Raw genomic sequence first — 23,360 nt, forward strand, 5'->3', positions numbered from 1 at the left:
TAAAAAAAAAAGGAAGAAGAAGGATGAGAAAGTTAAGCCCACACATTTAGACATGCAGATGAAAAATCTTCGGACCATAACTTTGTTATTTGACATAAAGTACATGAACTACTTTAATAAAATTTTTAAATGTTAATACATTGGTATGGTGCTGTCCCATTTTTTTATAATGAGTCCCACTCATCAATTTTATATTTCTGACTGTAGCAAAAGCCACATCTACATTAGTATTTTGTGTCTATGCACTCTTATTTAGTACTCATTTGAAAGGTTTTTAGAGGTAATGCTCTGAACAGATAACTGGGTTTTGTCACCAAGTTTTGGATTTCATTGAAGTCCCACAGTGATGTCTCTTTTCATGCATGAGCATTCTAATTCTCATTTTCAGAGCATTTCCAGGTCTCACAAAGGACAGTTCAAAACCAGCATTAAAGTATAGTCTAAGCACCTAGGGATCAGAAGAAAAAGAAAGCAAGTTCCTCCAGTTAATAACTGGACCTTTAAAAGCACTCAAGCTAGTTTAAAAATTTTGAACTGGAATACTGTGAACCTAAATAATCATACATTTAAGTTTGCAACATGACTTATAGAGAGGAAAGCGTTACATAGACTGCATTGAATTAGACAAGAATCACTAAGACCAATAAAAAAATCTTTAGAGATTGCATGTCCCTATTTCTTATAATGGATTCAAAATTATATGTTTTTTTTTTTCCTAATTAATGTCACTTGACAGTAGACCACCAGATTTTTAACTGATCACAAAATCCTCATGAAGAGGAAATAAGTATTACTGAAATATCTACGGAAGAGCTTGATGTACAAAAATCTAATAGTGCCTATAATTATTTCAGTAGCAGAAAAAAAAGAGGTAATTTATTATGCATGTTGTCATTTACTGAAGGAGGCTAGAAAAATCTTTAGAAGAGTCACATGGAAATTCTCAGAAAGTACAGATGTTCTTCCACAAACAAATGTCAAACCACCTCCCAACCTATATTTAATAATTTTTCATTGTATATAAATGTATATATGTGCTGGTTTACAGATGTTTATTATTAAATATTAATATAGAAATTACTTTTCTTGTAAGGATGGAATGAATGCCCCTTTTTGGTTTATTACGCTTCAACTGAGAGACATTCAGCTGTATCAGAAATGAAAGTAACAAGACACAGATTATATTTTCAAGGAAATGATTTCGAAACAGAACTGATGTAAATAATTTTGATAAACATTTTCTAAACTAGGTATCTGCACTAGCAAGCACGCATGCTTCAGGAAGAGCTGCAGGTACTGCACTAACAGGCTGCTGCTGCAGGAGCCTAACGCCAGGTGAGAACCTCAGGCTTTCGCTGAGTCGTCATTCACGCCTGACTGTGCTTCAGCTCCACCAGTGTTACCAATACACGTAAAGCACAGGCAAGGTGCATGAACGTGCAGAAAGCATGTATGGCACCTCTGCTCTTTTTTTTCCCCCAGAGGCCCACTGGTCAAAAAAGCTGATGAGAGCTGAAGGGCTAGAAGATGTAAAATTGCTGTTTCTGCCTAGAGGGACCTGAGCTTGCATCAACCAGGTCCCAGGTAAGCCATCAGCAAAATGCCCTGAGCACAGCCAGCAGGCTGCTCCAGGCCAGCACTGCCTCAGCCAGCCCATGGAAATGATCAAATATTGACTAAGACAGAGAGAGGTCATAAACAGTGTTCATGGGGAAAACAAAGCTGGGCTTCTGGTGCTGACTCTTCTCATACTTCAGGAGGAAGTGCAGAAGGGGAGAGGGTGGAGGTCACAGACCTAGCCCCTGGCATTTTCAACTGACTACTGTGTACATCTCCCACCTTCCTGTATTCTTTTTGTGAGACTACCCATTTTGATGGATGTTGCATGAAGATATCAAGCATTTAAGTAATTCCCCTAGTTCCCAAAGCCTACAAGTTCAGCGTTGTACACTGTAAGTTGTTAACCCAAATGGCTTACTGAAGACCTAAAACATTACTCAAATTCTATTAAATAATGAAACTTCATTACTGCAACCTATTCCATTTGTATAGCTCCAAGCACCAACTAAGAGTTACACCTTCATTTCCACAAACCCACAGCACAGTGGGACTTGATGATCTTATAGGTCTTTTCCAGCCTTAACCATTCTATCAGAACAATTCTATGACACAGACACTCACACAGAGGCTGAATCAGTCCAGGTATAAACTGCATCAGTACTACGGTACACCAGACCAAGGGTACCTCGTCCTCAGTACTTTCAATCCCCCTCCCCGGGCAGGTGGAGCTCGTTAGCCCGTAAGGCAATCCATCTACGTCCTGAGGACCTTGCTGCCACCGTCCAAGCGTGCTTGGCCCTGGCAGATGAACCTCAGGATTAAAGGGTGGGCTCAGTTCCGCGCACACTGTGTCTCACCTAAAAAATCCAATGCGCAGGCTGGAAGGTGTAAAGACCTTCCCCGGTTATTCGTTCGCGAAGACTGGCCATTCATTCAAAAGACCCACCTGTTTGAATTTCCAAAACTGCGTCGCTAAAGTACATTTCCATTATCCAAGGAGGTAGATCAAATTTCCCAAGTGCTAAAAGGTCAGCAGGTTCCAGATAAAATTACTTTTACACAGAATTCTTGACTGTTTTGCCATCATATTTAGATATAAATATAGACATGGAGTTGAATCTTTAAGAAGTCTTAAACAGTGTCTCCTGGTAATAAAAGGTATTCTGAATGCAAGCAGCCAGTCAAGTCACTGAAATTAGTCTTATCAAGAGCTGAAAGTTTTAAAGGCCTAGAAACCTTACAGAGTCCCAACCACTATTACCCACTGTAATGAAGATGAATGTTCTAAACAAATTATAATTCCACTAAGAAGATGGACACGCAGATAAAATGTTGTCCTGAGGAGAAGAGGGTGATGGTTCTGGACTGGCTTTTCAGAACTATTGTCTTGTTCTATATAATATATATACCTAATTAGTACCTTTTTACTTTTAATTTTTCTTCAATTCAGAAATACCTGTAGTGTTGGTACATTCTTTATGTTAAAGGAAGATGAGAAATATTACGAAAAAAAATTAATCAGAAGTGGTGAGAGGTGATGCTTACATTGTCTGATTCCCCTCCCTCACATCTCACTGTATGCAATCAAAAAGCTTTAGAGTCAGCACTAATTAAATCTGGTCACCTTTTACGTTAAGTAAATTCCAGACAGTTTAATTAAGAGATTATTCTTTTATATTCAACAGAAAAATACACTTCTACCAGACCCAAATCTTTCTGTAAATCTGCAGGACATGAGAATAGTCCCTGGTAATTACAGTGCCGGCATAAGAGGTGGCATATATTGGCCCAACCTCAGACCTCTGAAACTGTTCATCTGAAGACAGTGTGAGACCAGCACATCCCAGCATGCTATGTGGAAGGTCTGAGTTCGAATATCTGCTGTAAAGAAGAAAAAGAAATGCTAAGGAGCTGCCTCTGACTTATTCACAGAGGTCAGTCCAATTTTGATATGGGGGCGTAGAGTCCTCAGTTAATGAATCTATTTGCATTCTCTAAGAAAGCCTGAATTTAAAGCAAAACATTTAAGAACAGAGAAAAAACCAAACATAAAAACAAACAAAAACCCCCAAAACCAAACAAAAATAAACAACCCAAAAAAGCTAAACCAAAACCTAAAAAGGCCACACAGCTTTACTTCTGCATTTCCCCTCCTTCACTTCTTTTTCTCATTCCCAGCAGTGGTGCTCACTGCTTACATGAAGCAATTCTGGCTGCATGGCTTTCTTTTTCCCTTTCAAATTCTTTGGCAAACTAAAAGGAGGAACTCAGTAATATCTCTTCTCCTCAAATTTCTTTTTTCAGTGTTCATTAAAGGATGTGCTCTATGATGCTTAGCTCTAAACATCCCTGGTACAGCTGTCTGCTTTAGAGCTGTTCACATGAGCACTGATTTACTCTCAGCAGAGAACATCAGGAACATCAGGGCACAATTAACCTTCTTCAGCACAGCTATCCAGACTAGGACTCAGCTGCTTCAACATGGGTGGTTAATGGTATTTTTGATGCCCTAGGATATTCCACCCAACCACCATCCCTGCAGGGCACACAGTTCCCACAGCCCATGGCACAGCAGCCAGCCCAATGTAGATGACATGGATAACTTAAAGTTGCACCCTGTTTGTTGTTTTGGTCTGGAGAACTAGGGCAGTGTTGAAATATGGAATGTTGAAATAAATCCCCAAACTGTTCCCATTTACTATGTGCTAGGTTGTTGTGCAGAGAGGTTTTGGTGAGGGGAAACTGGTTTTTTTTAACAGGTTATAGCTAAGCCAAAAAACCCACTGTACATTCACAGATGTGCTCCAATATTAGAGACGTGAATCCAAACCCAGGACTGATCCATTCAGACCCAGGGAGACCTAAACTGGGGACCAGACTGAACCTATGTTGAAATAAAAAAAACCTCAGCATGTAAGGATATTTTAAAGTCCTCATCACCAGATGCTTTGATCTACTGATCTGCTTCTGCTGTACTTAGTTTCTTGATAAGCTATGTCCCATGCACTGACAAGTGAATTAAGTACTGAGAATTATTAACTTATTGTCAGTTTTATTCTACTTTAATTCTCTACCTTCTATGCTCTACCTTTACCTCTCAAAATAACAGAGAGAACAATTAGATGATTTTATTATTACTACTGTCAAAGACAAAATATCAAATTAATTTATCAATTATCTAAATGCAAATTTTAAAAGGTGCAGCCAGGTTTCATACTAAGATAATAATGGGAAATGCCATTGGAACTGCAGACAAAAACACTGATTTCTTACTATTTATCAGAAGTTAAATGTCATAAACCAACACAACAGCAAACAAGAAACAGTATACATAGCTTCCCCTTAAGTTGAAAATTGAAAGACCCAATTTTGGTTCCAAGAAAATAAAATTCCTATAACAACTTAATTTTTATTTAACCTTTTAGACTTGAAAATCAATCAGATCTTTGATCTAGAATTTAAATTTCTTTTTTTTTTTTGGACCACTTACCCCAATTTAAGCCTTACTACTAACTAAAATTACAACTCTGAAAGGACAGGTAACAGCACTGATATATTTGTGTAATGTATTATCCCTCAAAGTCCAAAGCCAATCCTTGCTGCGAAACATGAAAAACATTCTTTTATTAAGGGATTCCAACCCAAGAGAATAATTCAAAAACTTACACTTTTATATCTGGTAGCATGACTCATTTTTTTGATTTGTCTAAGTTTCAGATTTTTAATCAATGTCAGAGGTCATTCTTACAGTTTGGCAGCCAAAAGCCTGGCTTACACTTTTGGCAGACTCCTGCTATTTGTCTCATTAGCAGACAGTCCTTACTGAACAGCATGGATGTGCAGATTTCCCCTCATACACCTGTGAAAATAGAGCAAAGTTCTTTGAAGTCTAAGACATTTACATTCTCCATGTGCATTTGTATAGTAACTATGCACTTTTTTATGTGCTATTGAAAACGCTCACATTTGGCTATTGAAGATGGACACCCTAAAACAGGGATTAGATGGCAAGTATGAAATGTATCAGAAAATGCAAAAGCATTATGTATTACTCCTAGCACAATAGTTATAGTTCTGGCAAATTGTAACAAAAGCATATCACTCCAGTCAATCATATATTCTGCGCAGGAATTCAACCATGATTGTAAGGTGCATCTCTCAGGACTAGTACACTAGCAAGCTAAATTTGCCTGAAATTCAAATACATAACACATCAGGCTTTTTGTCCCAGCTGAGTTTAACAGCCACGCAGAGGAGCACCCATGCCCCCATGTTTCATTTGAAACTCAGCTCAACAGTCTAACAGGCAGAATGCTGATGTATGCACCAGACAGTGAAATGTAAAAATGTAAATGTAAAGATTCTGTAAATTAGCTTTTCAACTGACTTTTCAAATTTTTTTATGAAGCTATCCTGAGCTAGTCTCTCCTGCTATTGCATGGAGATTTTCTTTTCTTAATGCCTTCTATAAGCTTCCAGTCGTATAGTACAACTCTTAACAAAACAAAAACAAAAACAAAAAATCTTCTACTAAAGTTTAATGTTATAAACAAGGTCACTAATACTAGCTACAACTGCTGTCTCTCTTTTAAAGATGGTGGTAAAAAACAAGTAATTGCCTTAAAGAAATCAATTATCTGAAAAAAAGACTCTTCTAACTAAGACATAAATATACTAAGAAGTATCTCAGAGTCTGAATTAAGCAGACAAGGAAGATTCATAAGTCTCATTAAGAGAAACATCAAAGAAATAAGCACCAGACAGCCATAAAAGACAAACTGTTAATTGTCTCTCCCAGTGTGGGCCACTTACTGTTATTCTTGTTTTATAACTGCTCTAGTTAATGGATAAATCGGTTATCTAATTGTTGGCACAGTGAAAGATCCTTACAAGTTTCATCTGCCCAGATTTGTTTGCTGAAGTGATGCTCAACTCACTTGAATAAGCTGGCAGCCTCATCATCAAAAAAATTCAAGACAACAAATCAGAATACTGCTGTTTGGGATCCAAATATATATTTAGATTGCTATTTCTCTACTTAAGTGCTGATTGTTTTCATTTTTGAGGTATGCTGACAGTGTCAAGAATCAGACTGGGGATGTTAATCATCGCCAAAATGCCGCCAAGTTCACTGCTGCTTCCTTCTCTGAACGTTGATGACAAATGCTTAAAATCACACTGACTAACACGTGCAACAGAAATAAGCAAAAGATGCCAGCTGGGTTCACAGAGCATAGTCCACATAGTCCACATAGTCCATCTCATCCTTTTAAGGACCATAACCTGGGTGGGAAACAAGCAGTAAAACAGTAGACGTACAGCTAAATACCTCCGACAACCATCTCCAAATCGCTGCTTTCCTTGAGGATGTTTTGCACTAGCCTGCAAGTGGATTAAATCCTAGAAGCACAATATGAAAAGTAAAACAGCAGAATGTTTGAAATCCAGCACTCCTGGATTTCAGGAGAGACTCACCTGCCTTCTTGATAATAATCTACTTCCTACAACATGACAAATTTTTAACTGTGTATGTAAATATTTCAAAGTTTGGGATATGATTTTAGTTCCCTTATAACACATGAGGATTTCTTGATATAGATATTTGCATCTGTGTTAAATTGTGACATTGTCAGCCTAATAACAAGTTGAACTCAGAAGGCCTCAGTTCTGTTTTCAGACAGCATTTTTTGTTATCTAAATTTTCATACAGCTAGCTGCTGAACTAATGGTTCACAATCATCCCTTTTAAAACAGAGGAAAAAAACCAAAGACAAAGCGAGTAGTAAGTACAGGTTAATTTTATACAACCTGCTGACCCACAAGGCCATGCAAGTGAGTAGATGTTGTCCCATTTGTCCTTAGCCAAGCATAAAACCTGAGCATGAAGGTCTCCCCCTACACACCATTTCCAGAAGTCAAACTCCAAAATGATAGCTGGACACTAATCTCTCAGATGAGACTGGAGACCAAAAAGACGCACATTTCACCTGTGCTGTTTCTGAGGGCACAGCATCAAGCACCCCTACACAGCCCAGACACATGCTCTGAAAGGGGAGGGAGGAGGAGAAAGGAAGCCCTTGCATGAGGCTGTGCCTGAGAAACAACGACTGTGAGCTGGACATCCCTCAGCTCCTCTGCCAAACGACTCACTCCAGGTTCCCACAGCATCACAGACATTTACAGGAATAGGAAAATCACCCCCGGCCCTGAGACATGCTGGAGATTTCAAGATACTCCAGTAAAAAAATTTTAGTTTTAACAAGAAGCAAGTTCAAGAGACTCTGATACAGGTTTTATAGAAAGTATTAATACAACATGGTTTTAAAACTAAAAAGCCCCTTAAAAGACTTGGACTGAAAAATAAAAGGTGCTAAAACATTCTTTTTGAAAGCAAGAGTAAAAAGGAGAATAACGTTTTCTGCCAAAATGAAATCTTGTAGCTTTCTCTTCCTTTCATCTGTTCCTTATTACCCTACTTATTGTTCTATTAGACATATCATAGTCACACAGATGTAGCACTAATCATAGGGTAGGAGTTGCCAGCTGCCTGGGAGGATAAAGCTACTCTGACATTATCCCAACAGGCACCCAACAGTGACTTAGGAAATACAGCCTTTTAGCTGACCCCTTTGTAAAGAAACAGGTGCCATCTGAGCATGCTGGGAAATCCTTTCTGATGCAGTCAGCTCCCCCTCAACAGTTCACAATTTAAAGTGAAAAAAAAATAGCGACACCTATCATTTTGCACACTGAGGTTAGGCAAAAATTGGTGAGGCTTCCCTTGAGAGTGTTGCTTGCTAAAGATATTTATGGCTTAGCATGTCACCCTGGTAAAAAAAAAAATTCTTTATTAAATAAATTAAATTTTAAAAATAAGGATGATTGGGGGGCTTCAATTGCACTTTATGTTTCAGACTTGATTTTAGTCTAAGATCTACACTTTAAGATACTTCTGCCACTAAGCTTGTGCACAGCTAAAGAATCATCAAAATTCTTCCCTTGAAAACATTCCAAATTTTGAAGTAAGCCTGAGGGGTAAACCTTTGACAGCTTTTGAAAACTTGAGACTGATACTTGATTTTTTTTCCACAGGAAAGCACACAGGAGAGAAAAATATGAATCAAGACAGGACGGAGAGAATTGGGACACACTGCAGTAAGCAAATACACCAGTGATGCCACAAATTTCTTCTGGTCCCACATAGTAAAAGGGTTATTAGCCATGCCCTACTGCATGTCCAGTGCCCATCCCAGAGCTGTAAGACCTGAAAGGGATCCCGAGGAAGCTGCCCTACCTCAGCCTCTCATCCCTTCTGAGCCTTGGGGCACAAGAAACCTGTCTCACCACACTGGGCACAAAAGGGGGTCTGCACCGTCACCCCCTTTAGGGAGGGAAGGGTTAAAAGTGGAAGAATGGTGAGGAGGATGGTAGATTTGTTCAAGTGACCATGCAGCAGGAATGTCGAGGTCTGAAAAACATCAGTGCAGGAAACCCCATGTATTATACCTCCTGCTGTTTATCCTGGGTCAGTTTTGTGAAGTAGAATCTCTGTGTAGAGATAACATAGGATTTTACAGAAACTTGGAGGCACTCTCACAGACATACTTGAACTCCTTGTTTTGGGAGAGAGATCAAAGCTCAGAGATCATAAAAAGCACAAGGGAGATCACAGCGTGGTGGTAAACTACACATGCGTAGGCCCTTGATAAATGGGTGCAAACAGCAGGCCCACAGCCCACCAGGATGGGCTGAACCTAGAGGTGCTGCATTCCCTCTTGTGTGTCCAGGTGTTGCTGCGGGATCCTCCAGTTAAAGAGGTAACAAAATAAATTCACTCTTTGCATTTCAGTCGTGGTTTTGTGGCTGTTCCAGCTGCCTGCCTGTGTCCATTCACACACCTCAGCCGCGGATACCAAACCTGTCGTGGCATTGCAGGGGACGTGTTTGACTTTGGCTGAATACCACAGCTCCACAATAACATGCCAGCCCCACTGCCCTGCTCTCCACTCCTCGTGCTTGGCTCAGAGAATATGTCTCCTTCCTCCTCTGCTGTTGCCACCCTACACTCCTCCTCTCGCTGTTCACCACTTCCATTCCAAGCTGGAGCAAAGTATGGCTGCGCCAGCTGCATCTGGCAACAGGTGCCAGGAGGACCGTAAATCTTCATGCCACCAGAAATGAAGTTTCCACCTCATTCAAACGAGCCTGTGCGTCATGGTGAATTTTACGTCCATTAGCAAGAGTTGCAGCTTCAGATCGTATCTCAAGGCTTCTACCCGTGGTTTCTTATGTCTCGGTCACTCACCCAACAGACCCCTGTAATGTCAGGGACATTGCATGCATGAACAGCTCTCCCAAAGGCATGCTAGAAATTCAAAGAATGAAGTTTAAACTTTCTCTTCCTCCTGTGATTCTCATTTCATGGGTTCAGCAACACCACAAGCCTCCTTTACACCCTTAAATATTAACACAGCTATTCTCTTGATGTGGGATTCCTCATTATCATATGAATAAATGATTAATTGTCACCATACCAAGCAAGTGCAACTTTTATAACTACATGAATCAGCACTGTGCCAAACCCTTCAAGAACAGCAAGAGTGTTCAAGCATTTATTGCACTTTATTGCTTCCTTGATCTTTTAAAAGGACTCTCTGACAAACAACCATTTACACAGTCTTGAAAGTTTACTGTCAATGTACTGAGCAGTTCTGTATTTCAAAATGCAGGCATACCTTCTTTCCCAGCAATTTAGTGGTAGCTCTTTGGCAGAAAACTCCACAGCTTGTCCAGAAAATGCTACTATTTGTGATGGCACGTCTTGTGTATTACCAGAAGATAATTTTAATGAAACTTTGAGCGTAGTTTTAAGTACTGTTCTAACAATTATGCTGGCTTTGGTGATGTTCTCCATGGGCTGCAATGTGGATCTTAAGAATTTCTTGGGCCACATAAAAAGACCCTGGGGTATTTTTGTGGGTTTCCTTTGCCAGTTTGGAATTATGCCTCTCACAGCCTTCTTGCTGTCTTTGGCCTTTAACATCCTTCCTATTCAAGCTGTCGTGGTGCTGATCATGGGATGCTGTCCAGGAGGCACAGCCTCCAATGTCATCGCCTACTGGGTGGATGGAGACATGGACCTAAGGTAAGAGCAGCCATTCTTTAAGTACTTCATACAGTGCCTTACATTGTAAAGTCTGTATTGCAAAGGTCTGTCTCACCTGTCTGAATTTTTTCTTAACCTCCTGGCATATGCATTGTGAAGATTCTTCTTGTAAAGATGCTTAGTTACCGTAATAGCAGAAACAACAAATATCCTTGGGAATATTTGTTCATTGGGAATTCATGTAGAACATATCACAACAGAATTGTGTACATTAGAAAATGTCTTTATAGTAAAACTTCAAATCCTGCAGCAAATAGCATTTATGAAGACAGCTAAGAGACTAAAGATTATGAAACCTTTGCCCAAGTAGGAACTACTTATTTTTCTCCCAAGTTAAAAAAAAAAAAATCAAATAAAGAATAACATAGGATTTAGGATAAGAATGCTCTGTACAAAATAGTGTCTATGCAATTGTTCTCAGAAAAAGAGCCCCTGTGGACAAATATTTTTCCTCCTTTTGTGTTCTCTACAATGAAAAGGCAGGCATTGATTTTCTCTTTGGGAAATAATACAAATGAATATAACTTGAGATAATTGTATCTGCTCCTTGAACTTATATAAAGTCTTCAAACTGAGGGAATATTTTACAGGCTAGAAGCCACTACTTTTGGCAATCCTGCATACTGGGGGCAGTGAAAAAACTCCTTTGTGGCAAAGTGTGGTGATCTCAATGACAGCATGCTCTGAACTCAGAAGTAGATATGTAAGGCACCTAACCTGGTCTAGGACACCAAACACACAGGAGAATGAAGCCCTACTCTTGATGCAAATTCCATGGGGGATTCATTAACTCTAAGAGCCTTTAAAAATGAGCCATCTTTTTATTTTTATATCCTGATTACTTTTCTCTAAAATAAACACAATAATTTCTCTCTTTCTCACAGAGTAACATAAATTGGAGCCTTCATCCAATTTATCATATGCCAGTCTGAACTAGAAATGGAAAAACTAATAGAAGTAAGAAAGATGTGGAGCTAGAGCAAATAGGCTAAGAATGTTAATATTTGTAGTTTTAATACGACATTTTTTCCATCCTTTGAAAATAGTGAACTTTTCTGTCACATACAGATGTTAATGTAATACCAGATTTCAAATTATGTATGAGGTCAGCTCTGCTAATCATCGACTTCCTTACTGTAGAGGAAAGACCTATGATATTAAGAATCTGTACGACACTCAATTTCAATTAATACAGGTCTAATAAACCACAGATGGAAAGATATCCAGTACAAGTCTGAAATTCTGTTCTAATCTCTCCTCAGCCGAACGCACTGAGCTAAACTACGCTTTCTCAGCTCAGTATTGTTCAGAGTTGCACCACTGAAATCTGTGGTAAAAATCTGAATAGATAATGCTATAAATATGAGTAGGGTTTCTATCCCAGATGCTGGCAGAAGTAAATTAAAAATGCCTTTAAAATGTTATTCTTCAGGTAAAGACCTTTATCTTAAGAAGTCAAAGACTTTTGGTCAGTACCTTCGGTGACAGAGTTTCAGGACCAGAGGGTATTAGAGGTACAGCAGATTGTCAACACAAACATCTTCTTTTCTCTATAGAATAGCACTAGAAGGAGTGTGGCTGTTTTCTGGAACCACCACAGTATTACAGAAAGCCTGCCCATCATATCAGACAGGGTTTTGGTTTTAACTGGTAATATTTTATTTACACATTAAATTCCGTGACCATTGTCTACAGTCCTGCTTCAAAACATCACTGTGCATATAGACCTGACGTTAGAGCAGGAATTAGTTTTATATTTAGTATTACAATTACACTGAGGTGAAGTATGATGTTTCATACCTTTCTTCATAAGTCAGACCCAGCTGATATCCTCTAATGCTTCCCATAGAAACATCTTTTGATAATTCACAACAACTGCTTCTGTGAGCACATAGACTGGGGTTGGAGGATGTCCAGACTTTGGAGAAGGATGTACATTCAGGGACAGTATAAAGATGTAGGAAATAGAGACGTAGGAAAAATAAGATTTTTTTTGTCCGTTTGGGGCTTTATCAGACCTGAACTGTAGCCCGTGACTCTTTTTCTCTGTAGGAGACTTCTGAAAGAACTCTCTTGCCAGAGGCTTCTGCAAAATCCTTTTCAATGACTCTAAAGAAGAGAGAGAGACAGAAAACAAAATTAATACAAATATTTCTGTCATTTCTGTATCAATTGTTCTAGATTTCTCTGGATCTGCCCAGTTGTGGGTCAAGGTCAGTCGTCCTTTTTCTGAGGACAAGCAGCACAAAAGAGAACCAGAAATGAGGGTCAGAAGGAAGCTTCCAAAGGCTCTTAACTAGAACCCTCTCTCAGTATTTTTATGCCAGAAAAGTGTGATTTGTAGGCATAATTTTTATCCATTCTACTTGGATTGTGAGAATTTCCTCCTTACTTTGGACATCTTGCCTTTTCCTCTTTCTTCATGCAGTAGCAGAATGCATCTTTTTATACAAGGTGTATCAGAAAACAGAAATATCTTTGCATAAAGAAACAATACTTATGCTAAGTTTCACTGAACAATTCTCAGCACCTAATCTTTGGCCTAGAACAAAACAAGCAAGAAAGGGAATTTTATTACTTCAAATATCCAAGACAATGAAATATTTTTTTATGCTATTGAATTCAGAGTGAAATTTAAATGTTCTAGAACTGCTGGTGTAATGGAAAGTTCCATATGATGCCCATCTCTGCCCCTGTCCAGCTTGCCATCCTCTCAGAAAGCAACCAGACAGGCAGCATGCAGACAAACTTGCCAACAGACTTTCCCACTGACTACCTGTCTGACTGACTCATTTGCACCAAAGTTGTGGTTCTGTGGCTGCAAAACACCTTGATATTCCATGTTCCTTTCTTTTCGGCAGAAGTCATTCTTTTCATTTGTCTTTTTTTTAACCTGATATACAGGATAAATTGACTGTAGCCAGCAGCAATCCTTGCCCAACCTTTCAGAAGGTGTGAGGTGGTAATAAGAAAATGAGAAAGACTACGGGCTAGCATGAAATGAACTGTCACTGTAACCAATTCCTTTGCAGCATCAGCATGACAACTTGTTCCACACTGCTTGCAATGGGAATGATGCCCCTTTGCCTCTTTATTTACACCAAGATGTGGACTGATTCTGATGCAATTGTACTCCCCTATGACAGCATTGGTGAGTCCAAGTGAACCAGATGCCCTTCCGACTGTCTATCCTCCCTCCAATGACAACTACCTCTATACCATTATCCTGCAGAGTCAGGAAGATATTACATCAGATTTTTAAAAATATTCATCTTCCTCCTTTCTACTAACCTTCATGGGAATTAGGTACCAGAAATCCCTTCCCGTCATCCACAGCTCTGCAGAAGAAAGACTTAAAATCATCATAAATATTGTACAGATATTTATCACAAGATTGTGCATGTTTTTCTTTCCAAATGACTTTGAGACTTGTGTCTCAAAGACTTATTGGGATAAGAATATAGAATCATTTGTATAGGAATGGCTGCTTCTCCTGGATGAAAGTGTTTGTAACAGCTTTAAGACACAATCTTGCAAAGTGCTAAATGCTGAGGCCATAATCTGGCAAAATACTTAAGCACACATGGATAATTAAGCAAGTGATTAAAACTGCTGGGTCCCTTTGAAAAGCTGCAATCTACACTGCCAGGAGTGGCTTCATTTGACTCTCTGTCAAAAATCTCATCCAGCTACAAAGAGAAAATAGTTAAGGTATTTAGAAATACATGCTCCAGTGATTTGCAAAGCTGTGGCCCTAGTGCTTATCAAGTGCAGTTCCATGTTGTGCTAATCTTAAAAGCTAGCAGAATCACTTTCATATTCTTCAATTTCATTTCCCATTGTCCCTGGGGAAAAAAAAAAATCTCATACTTTGCTTGTGCTTTCAAAATAAATACTGGAGGGGGAAGGCCAAAACAAAAGAAGCTCTAAACCGGTTGTTGATAGGGTACAGTAGCAGAACACCTGCAGACAAAATGAACAGTTAATATAGCTACTCACATCACAGGATAGTGATGATTAGCACACTCAAATTTCTGTTTGCCTTTCTGATGCAGGTGAATAAGCATGTAGCTCAGCAGAATGGCAATTACTTCAACAGGCTGCCAAAGATAACAGACTCTATAGAAAAGCAAATGGGCAGGTGCAGGTGGAGTGTACATGCGTGGTCTGGGGTCTGCATACCAGAAACGTCCTCTGAAGGTTTGCTTGCTCCATAACCCCAGCCACACTGCATGGTATCTGTCCTGTCATGAGCTTCTGCACCATACACTGGCTTAAGTACTCTTTTCTTTTTTACAGGAATTTCTCTGGTAGCTCTTGTAATTCCGGTTTCATTTGGAATGTTTGTTAACCACAAATGGCCCAGTAAAGCGAAAATCATACTTAAGGTAAGAGACATATATAAGGCCAAAGCATAAGCAATTATGGACAAATTATGGAATCAGTGGCACCACTGAAGCAGTACTTTGCTATTCATAGTATTAGTATCTGACTTCATAAGAGCCAGGAAGTTTTCAGCAGAAAACAAGCGAGACATTGTGAAAATATATTGCTTTCCCCCTGCACAAATATGCATGAGTTGCATACATTATTAGAAACGATCATTATCAAAAGAGCCTACTTTTGTCTTTGGCTATGTTAGCAATTGAGTTCAGTATATAATGTAAACTGAAATTGAAAGGAAAATCATTCAGGTCAACGGGAAGGAGTTTTTCTCTGCAAAACAATAAAAAATAAAATCATTCTGGATCAAAAAAACTTTCTTCTTTTAAACCAGCATGTTGATTTTTTTGTGTTTCAGTTTTGAGTGGGAAGTTGATATTTATTAAAAAAAAAAAAAATTGAGAATATTCCAACTCTTAAAAAAAATCCCAAAAAATTTATTCCCAAAATACAGCTATCTTTGCAAGATGGTGTCAGATGCATCAAAAAACATAGAGGGTTTGATAAAAACTCTTCTCATCAAAATAATAATAATAATTTAGTTGTATTTAAGGCAATAATGAATTAATCATTCTGAACTTTGGTTTTAGGTTTAAATAAATTGTCAGTTGTGCTGAGGTCCCTTGGCCTCTTTTTTTAACCCTTCTTAGTTAACAGATATATTATCTAAATTTTTTTAAAGAAAACTAGTCTGTCCACTTGTTATTCTACTTATCTTTTGTTGCATTTCTTTTCTATTCTATTTCTAGTTCCGGCAGCATAGAACACAAATAATTCCTTTTTTAGTAATTTCCCTTTCTTAAACTGCTGGCTTATCATGTTGTATTTTTAAATGCACTTGTTATGAACTTGGGTACTATTGAGAGCTGATTTCAAAACTGTACTATTTCTGTTTAATCAGTTAAGGGAAAAACATGGACTTGCACTCAAGTGAAAAGAAACTTTACTTGACCTCTCAGCAAAGCACCATTTCATCCTTTTACTTACTGAGTGGGTGAGCAACCCATAGAATGGTCCATTGACAGTTTGCTTTATGTAGGACGATGAAGCACCAAGGGAAGATTGAACCATAGCTGTCATATTAAGGCCCATATAGTGAGAAATTTAGATAAGAGCACAAAGACAATGCTCCAGGTGAAATAGAGGAGCTTGTCATGGACAGATCATGTTTCTTCTTCCTAGGTGCATGTTGTTAATAGCTCAGCCAAACAAAAGCACTTATTCACTCAGTGTTCTTAAAAAGGCTTCAGCCAAAGACTGATGAAGCCAGTACAGTGGGAAAGCATGTTTTAGCTGAGAAATAGATTCTCCTAAACTTAGACTGAGAAGTCTGGCACTGGAATCCCTGGCAACATATGCCATAATGGCAGATATTTCACTTGGGTATTGAGAAGAGAATGAGTTATGACTGTTTTTTGGCAAGCAGCAGTAAAGATATCAGTACACTAAGAAATGGGAAATAAGATCAACTTCAGTGATTAGGTCTATGTAGAAGTGCTATACAACCTCACAAACAGTTTTCAAGCATGAATTTTCAGCCACATTAAAGATTTACTCCTGTGCTTGGCAAATAATTTCCTATCACTAACTAACAATCTAGTGTCTAGTTACCACACACTGCAATAAGCCTCACAGTGTGACTGGCCAAGGGTGGGGAGGAAAATATATTGTTCTACCTATTAGGCTGTCAGCTTCCCAAGAAATCTGGAGAAATTTTTCTAATGTGTGCACCATTCCTCATTTACATCACACCTGTGAAATTATTTTTAATATCAGTTCTAAGTACAATTATAGCCAAAGCTTAAAAAAACTAGCTTTACAGGTATCTGCTATAAATAAGTATTCTAACTGTGCCTTGATCTATATCTGTAGTCACACCCTGAAGGACATCTTAGGTCTCCTGTTTGGGAAAAATGGCAGCTATCTAATCTCTCCTCCTGTTGTGAATTGCATTGCTGTAAACACTGGGGTTTGTGTTTAGTAAGATGTTTCAGCAACTCAGGGACACTCACAGGCATGTTTGACACCATGTTTGTTGCCATTAAATTTCACTAGGGTATCTTATTCATACAGTCTTTCCTCTTTCCCTTCGCAGGTCGGTTCCATTGTGGGAGCAATCCTCATCGTGCTCATTGCTGTGGTTGGGGGAATACTCTACAAAGGCTCCTGGATTATCTCACCCAAATTATGGATCATTGGCACCATATTTCCAGCAGCTGGCTATTCCTTAGGATTCTTCTTGGCTCGCATAGCTGGTCTGTCTTGGCACAGGTATGGAATTCTCCATGACAAAGACCTGCAGGCTTCTTTCAGCTGTGTAAAAAGCTTTTATTTAATGATTAATCAATGCTAGGGATGTTCCTTAAGCATTATTGTAACAGTCACTCATTCTCCAACCTTGTTTCTGGGATAGTATGTGCAGATAAAACTTTTCTTGTGCATGTTGAATACAGATTCTGATTATAACATATCCTCCAGTCCTTCATATGACTTCCCCTTGTGTTACACTGCAAACAAGTGAAACATTTGACTTGTAAGTGGGTTGGGACTGCAGTAAAACTTCTCATGAAGATACAGCAGTCTACAATTTAGAACATCATTAAAAGAAATGGAGACAGTGAGTGCTCTGTATGTGGATTGAAGGAGGATCACAGTCCTTTACAACTGCTGAAATGTGTGATCTGGTGGTAACAGCAATATGATTGTTTTGTTGACTGTGTGAGCTAAAAGATGCAATTTTCTTAGTTATCCATTACTGGATGTTTCTTGCTTACACAGATTACTAAAAAGCATAAGGACCCACAGGCTGCTATTTCACAACTGTCTCTGTATTTTTTTTTTTTAGATGTCGCACAGTGTCTCTGGAAACAGGCATGCAAAATACTCAGCTATGTTCAACTATAGTACAGCTCTCATTCAGCCCTGAACAACTTGAACTGATGTTTACTTTCCCACTCATCTACAGCATCTTCCAGCTGTTGTTTGCGCTGCTAATTTTAGGAGGTATAGTTATATTTTATTATAGCACTATAATTATAATTATTTTTATTATTGGTTTAATTTTTCATGCATATGGAGAAAACAAAAGGGGATAAAAATAATCAAATGCAAAATACTTCAACAAATTATGATCCAAATGATTACTGTGCCCTGTACTTAACCAGAAAGATAACAGGCTCAGTTCAAGATTTGAAAGACCCTTTTTTAGCACAAGGAAGGGGTTATCCAACACCTACAACTGGGCATATGAGAACACTGAGCATGAGATTGTTATTACACTTGGCTGAGGAAGGCCAAATGCATCTTATTCCACTGATCCAGGCTCTTTGGGCATACAACTGCCCAGCACGGCCATCCCCACAACCATGAGCAAATGCCCCCTCCTACCAGCTCTTGAGAGAACAGGCATCAGCTTCATCAATAATGTGAGAAAATACCTTCAAACAGACGTGAAGTCCCTTTTTCCTCCCACATACACCTCAGTTTCGCTGCTGCTCGTACAACTAACCTAACAAGGGTTGGAACCTTGTTCCTGTTACTCACACATAAAACCAACTGTGACTATCAAGTTCCCACTCCCAAACCAGCCATTCTCTCTGTCATGAACTGGGGTGAGGACAGATGAAACACTTTGTCCCAGCTCTGCCAAGCAAGACTCACTCAGTCCCTCAGGCCCAGCCAAGAACTCAAAGGTTTCCCAAGGGAGACTGGCAGTACTTTTAAAAGTCACTGCACACTACGGAAGCACAAAGCAATCAAACACCAAATGCAGAGTTTAAACCATTAAAATCTCTAAATATAGTTTTCCAGGGATGAGTGACACAAAATAATTAAACATAACTTTAAAGAAACTGTTTGGATGGGTTGGAATGTTTTAACAGTATAAGGAAATAAAATGTTGCATGGCTATATGTTACTACAGTACCTTTTTAAGGCAATTTTTATAATTTCTATATTTAATACTCAACATATATTGATTCCCAGGGTACCGTCTTTACAGAAGACACCGTGTCAAAACAAAGACAGACGTCGAGAAAACAGAGCAAAAAGAGGATTCCACATCAAATGCTAAAATCAATGGTGGATTTGTATCAAATGAGACCAAATAGACACTTACCTCTGCTCCCACCAGCTGGAAAGATAAAAAATATGTGGTTTACTTAAAACTTTTTTTTCACATGCTGTTCGTTTACAGAAATATTTAACAAAAGAAGTTCTGCTGATATTTTACAGTAAGACTTCAAAATTATTAACTTAAGAAAGATTACTACTTTGATTTTGAGCATGGTTCCAGCCACAATTGTAGAATCTGGTTTTGAAGCTAAGTCTCAAAAATATGTAATGTTTTATTCTGGCTTATTTAAAGAAAGGCAGAATAAAGGTGAGCTATTGCTAAAAAACAAGCAGATGTATGCAATATCAGCTCTAGCCCATAGTCCTGCAAATCCCTCTGCTGGTCTCAGCCCTCACACTAAAGAAAGAGAAATCCTGTGAAAGTGCCTGAGCAGCAACGGGAGTTGATGTGGAAGATCTGATAAGGCTGAATATGAATCAACCATGAAATTGGAACAAGCCAATAATGAAACAAAAGTTTCATTTAGGTCAGTGTGGGCAGAATAAAGTCATTGCACCGTATTAATTGCTTGAACAATAATTTATTCTAAAGTTATAATTTTAATAAGTACAAGGTACCTTATGGCTCTATTATTTTTTTCCAAAGTAATAGAAAGTAACAGCTTTACATCTTCAGTCTGGGTCTTTTCAGTGCTAGAAACATGAAAAGAGAGACAGCGGTGTGACAGCTGCATACAAAAGGGCAAGCAGAGATTCTGGAAGTGTAAGAAATTGTCAGCTTTTGCACTAAAAGGAAGGCATTTGAAAATCAAGTAAAATTGTCCCTGGTTCATCCAGGACTGCTTTCACCAATCTTGACATGAGACAACAGTGCTTGTAAAGAGCTATATATTTTTGTTATTTTATGAACTCCATAAAATTGAACTTACCAGATGTCTGGGACATGTAGAGACTGATGTAGTTGAAAACTTTCAGATTTTATTTATATGAGCCACCAATAGAAATAATTGGTTGTAAAAATATATTATTTGTCCATGAAATTTCAAGAGTACCTATAGAAAGTTGTCCTAAGTGTGTGGAGAAAATGAGTATAATTCTAGAGAAACGGTGCAGTAAATTGCAGCTGTAATGTTTTATGGATACATTCAGTAATGTTAGTTCTGTAGCTCCTATGTAAGGAAAACATCCAGAGAACTTCATACGAAAGAGTGAAAGTTTGACTGACCAAAAAATTCAAAAATGAGCCAACTATCAACACACAGAAAGTATCCACCTTTCTTTTGTATTCAAGAGGACCTTCCAAGCTGTTGTGAGTTAATTTGGCAGGTTTTTTACAAATAAAACTGAAACTGTGGAGTTTAAGTTCCCGTTGTGTAGTTTTCCACTGTTGCAGAAACATGCCCAATATTAAAAAAAGAATAAATTATTGCTATCCAGCGTCTTGCGGGGGAAAGGGTCTTGAAGTGTTCTGAATTCTGGGAGGTCTGAAGCTGCTTTACTTTTGAGAGGGAGTTCCAAATGGTCATAACCTCCAAGGAGGAGTTCAACACTTAGTGTTTAGCACATAACGAGGCATGCTATGCTTTATAGAAAAGAGATTAAACAGAACAACATGGTGAAGACTGTTATGGAGGAATCATAAACGTGAAACAGCATATTCATCAAGAAAAGGATAAGCTGCTATTTGTGACATCTGTACTAAAAAGCCTATTGTCTTGGTCCTGCATTCAGCAAAAAATGGGCAGCAGAAGTTAGTTAGGATCATGTCTTTCTTACACACCAAGCTGCTATTATTCCCCCATGCTGAACTTCAATGTTTCTGTGAATATTTTAAGCAGATTTTGAAATGTATCGAAGAATAATGGTTTGTCTTGCTTATACTATGCATGTGTGTGTATTTAATGCAACTGTATAAACATTGAACTGAATAAACTCAGAAACTATTTATAATTTTGCCCGCTGGATTAATTTAAGGTGGAAAGAATTGAGACCAAAACCTAACACGAAGGCAGGGTTTATAGCTTTGAGATGTAACAAAAACAGCTCAGGTTATGTGTGAAATGGATATGTTTAATAATCATAGAATCATAGAACAGTTTGGCTTGGAAGGAACCTTGAAAGATCTTCTAGTCCAGACTCTGTGCAATAAGCAGGAACATCTTCAACTAGATCAGGTTGCTCAGAGCCTCATCCAACATGGCCTTGAATGTTTCCAGGGATGAGGCGTCTACCATCTCTTTGGACAACATGATGAAGCTTAAATGAACATAAGATGTCTCATGTCATACTTGATACACATTTTCTAGTGTATATGTGCATTCAGGGCCTCAGATGAAGAATGGAGTCTGCAGTTTGTGCAGCCATTACAATTATATCTATCAAGGATCGTATGTCCTAAGCTTTACATGAAGCAAAGCCAGCTCAAAGGTCTTGCCCAGCATATGCCTTAGAGCACATCAAACCTAAAACAAAATCTCAGGGCTTGTTAACATTGTGAGAGGCAGACTTATACTGATGTGACAACTTCTAAGTCTCCAGCTGTAGTGTCAGTATCAGACCATCACTTGTGAAGCTGTGGTGGAATATCTCACAGCAATGTAAGGGACCATTAGGGAAGTTGTGTTCTCTCCTCAGACATCTCCAGAAAGATATGTGTCTTTGGCTCTCAGTCCTATAAATGCTGATATATGTGCTTCTCAGCTGAAGAAGTCTGATGGTCTCCAGCCTTGCAGTTGCAGTTATCCTGACGTTGTCAAAAGGAAAACCTTGGCCTTGTTTAACCTGCTCAGGGTCATCTCCTCACATTCTCTAGCATGAAAATCCTTTCAAAGACAGGCAGTATCACTTAGTTACCACTGCTCATTAAACAATCTTCTATCCATGGAAACAACCTATGGATGGGACATTGCAGATTGTAAAATTTAAAAGTACGGTGCAGTGATATTCAGGCTAAAAAATGCCTGCTCTAATTAACTCTTACACGTACTAGTAATCTTGAGTTTATCACTTCAAACTAATAAGTAATACAGATGCCTTTGCAATGCTGGTTCTCAAGCTGTTGCAGTCAAAATGAGCTGTAATATGCCTAAGGACAGACACCCCCTAAAAGTTGAAATGACAGCTGAATTAAAGCCTAACTCATGCCAAAGTCTGTAGCATAAGGCCTACAAAGATACAACAATCACACTTGCCAAACTGATCTCTAGCCATAAATCTGGATATAAAATGTATTCTCTAGTCAGCAAAGAGAAGGAGACAGACCCCCACAGAGTTAATCATGTCTACTGTCTTAGAATTGCCTATCTCTATGAAGTAAATTCACAAGGCCTGTATTAAGTGAAATATATAAATTTTTAGTCTTAGACAGTAAAAATCTAGTTGAAATTAAATTCATCTTTTTGTCTTCATTTCTTTTCTGCATAAATTGGCTGAGCACCCAATTTGTTTCCTTTAACCAGGAAGATAGGCTTTAGAGTTGAGAAAATGAAAAGTATGCAAAATAAAAGATAGTATGATTATTCTAATCTTCTATTATATAATTTGTAATAGAATTAATTTCTCATCTGACCTAAAGACAGGTGGAAGAAGTGTTTCTGCCATATAGTGTGCTATGTTAGTTGGAAGAAAGTGCAATTGGAATAGAATTAACAAGCAAATTGATTTGCAATTTACATTAAATGAGTTTCTTGTTTCAAACTAATCAGGTTATGATGTTGAAAACCTACTGTTATTCTCTGCCAGTCAATATCATTTTTGTCAGCCTCAGATACGAACTTATTTTTTGGTAGCCCAATCAATTAATATGCTGTACAGTTGATGCAAATATAAAACAATAATCAGTATTCCCTAACTCCAAAGGAACAGACTTTCACTTCTCGGTATCTGACAAGAATCTGTTCTCCACAGATTAACTGTATTGCTTGCTCACAACCAGAATTAAAGTAAATATAGTGTAATGGTCCCACAACTAAACAGCAATTAAGCAAACTTGACTGGGTTTTCCAAGCCAGAACTGAAGGACAATAGAAGTAAATCTCTGCTTCTGTCTTCTAAGGAATATTCATTGTGCTCCAAAAGCATTAACATCTCAGATAAGCTGATCACTAAATTAACTTAA

At 38.4% G+C, this 23,360-nt stretch overlaps 1 protein-coding gene across 2 annotated transcripts; it reads left to right on the plus strand.

The window, feature by feature from the left end:
• Positions 1-10,202: 10,202 nt before the first annotated feature.
• On the plus strand, positions 10,203-19,962 carry SLC10A2 (solute carrier family 10 member 2). Of its 2 annotated transcripts, none has more exons than XM_027885663.1 (6): positions 10,203-10,705; positions 13,759-13,877; positions 15,026-15,114; positions 17,265-17,440; positions 18,015-18,172; positions 19,154-19,962. In XM_027885663.1, exons 1-6 carry the CDS (start codon positions 10,284-10,286, stop codon positions 19,276-19,278), a joined length of 1,089 nt encoding a protein of 362 aa, XP_027741464.1. In that variant the 5' UTR covers positions 10,203-10,283; the 3' UTR covers positions 19,279-19,962. The 2 variants fall into 2 exon arrangements, with proteins under 2 accessions (XP_027741464.1, XP_027741465.1); XM_027885664.1 differs by having other exon boundaries at positions 18,135-18,172.
• The last annotated feature ends 3,398 nt before the right edge of the window (positions 19,963-23,360 follow it).

This window comes from Empidonax traillii, unplaced genomic scaffold (genome assembly GCF_003031625.1).
Source record: "Empidonax traillii isolate 1590-97213 ecotype Southwest subspecies unplaced genomic scaffold, ASM303162v1 scaffold169:size887049, whole genome shotgun sequence".
Classification (NCBI taxonomy): Eukaryota; Metazoa; Chordata; class Aves; order Passeriformes; family Tyrannidae; genus Empidonax; species Empidonax traillii.

What these genes read in the sequence shown, in the direction of transcription:
- SLC10A2 (XM_027885663.1), top strand. Translation starts at nt 10,284, where the DNA reads ATGCAGGCATACCTTCTTTCCCAGCAATTTAGTGGTAGCTCTTTGGCA. An exon ending in GATGGAGACATGGACCTAAG is followed by an intron (nt 10,706 to 13,758) that starts GTAAGAGCAGCC and finishes ATTCCTTTGCAG; the next exon opens with CATCAGCATGACAACTTGTT. An exon ending in TGCGCTGCTAATTTTAGGAG is followed by an intron (nt 18,173 to 19,153) that starts GTATAGTTATAT and finishes ATTGATTCCCAG; the next exon opens with GGTACCGTCTTTACAGAAGA.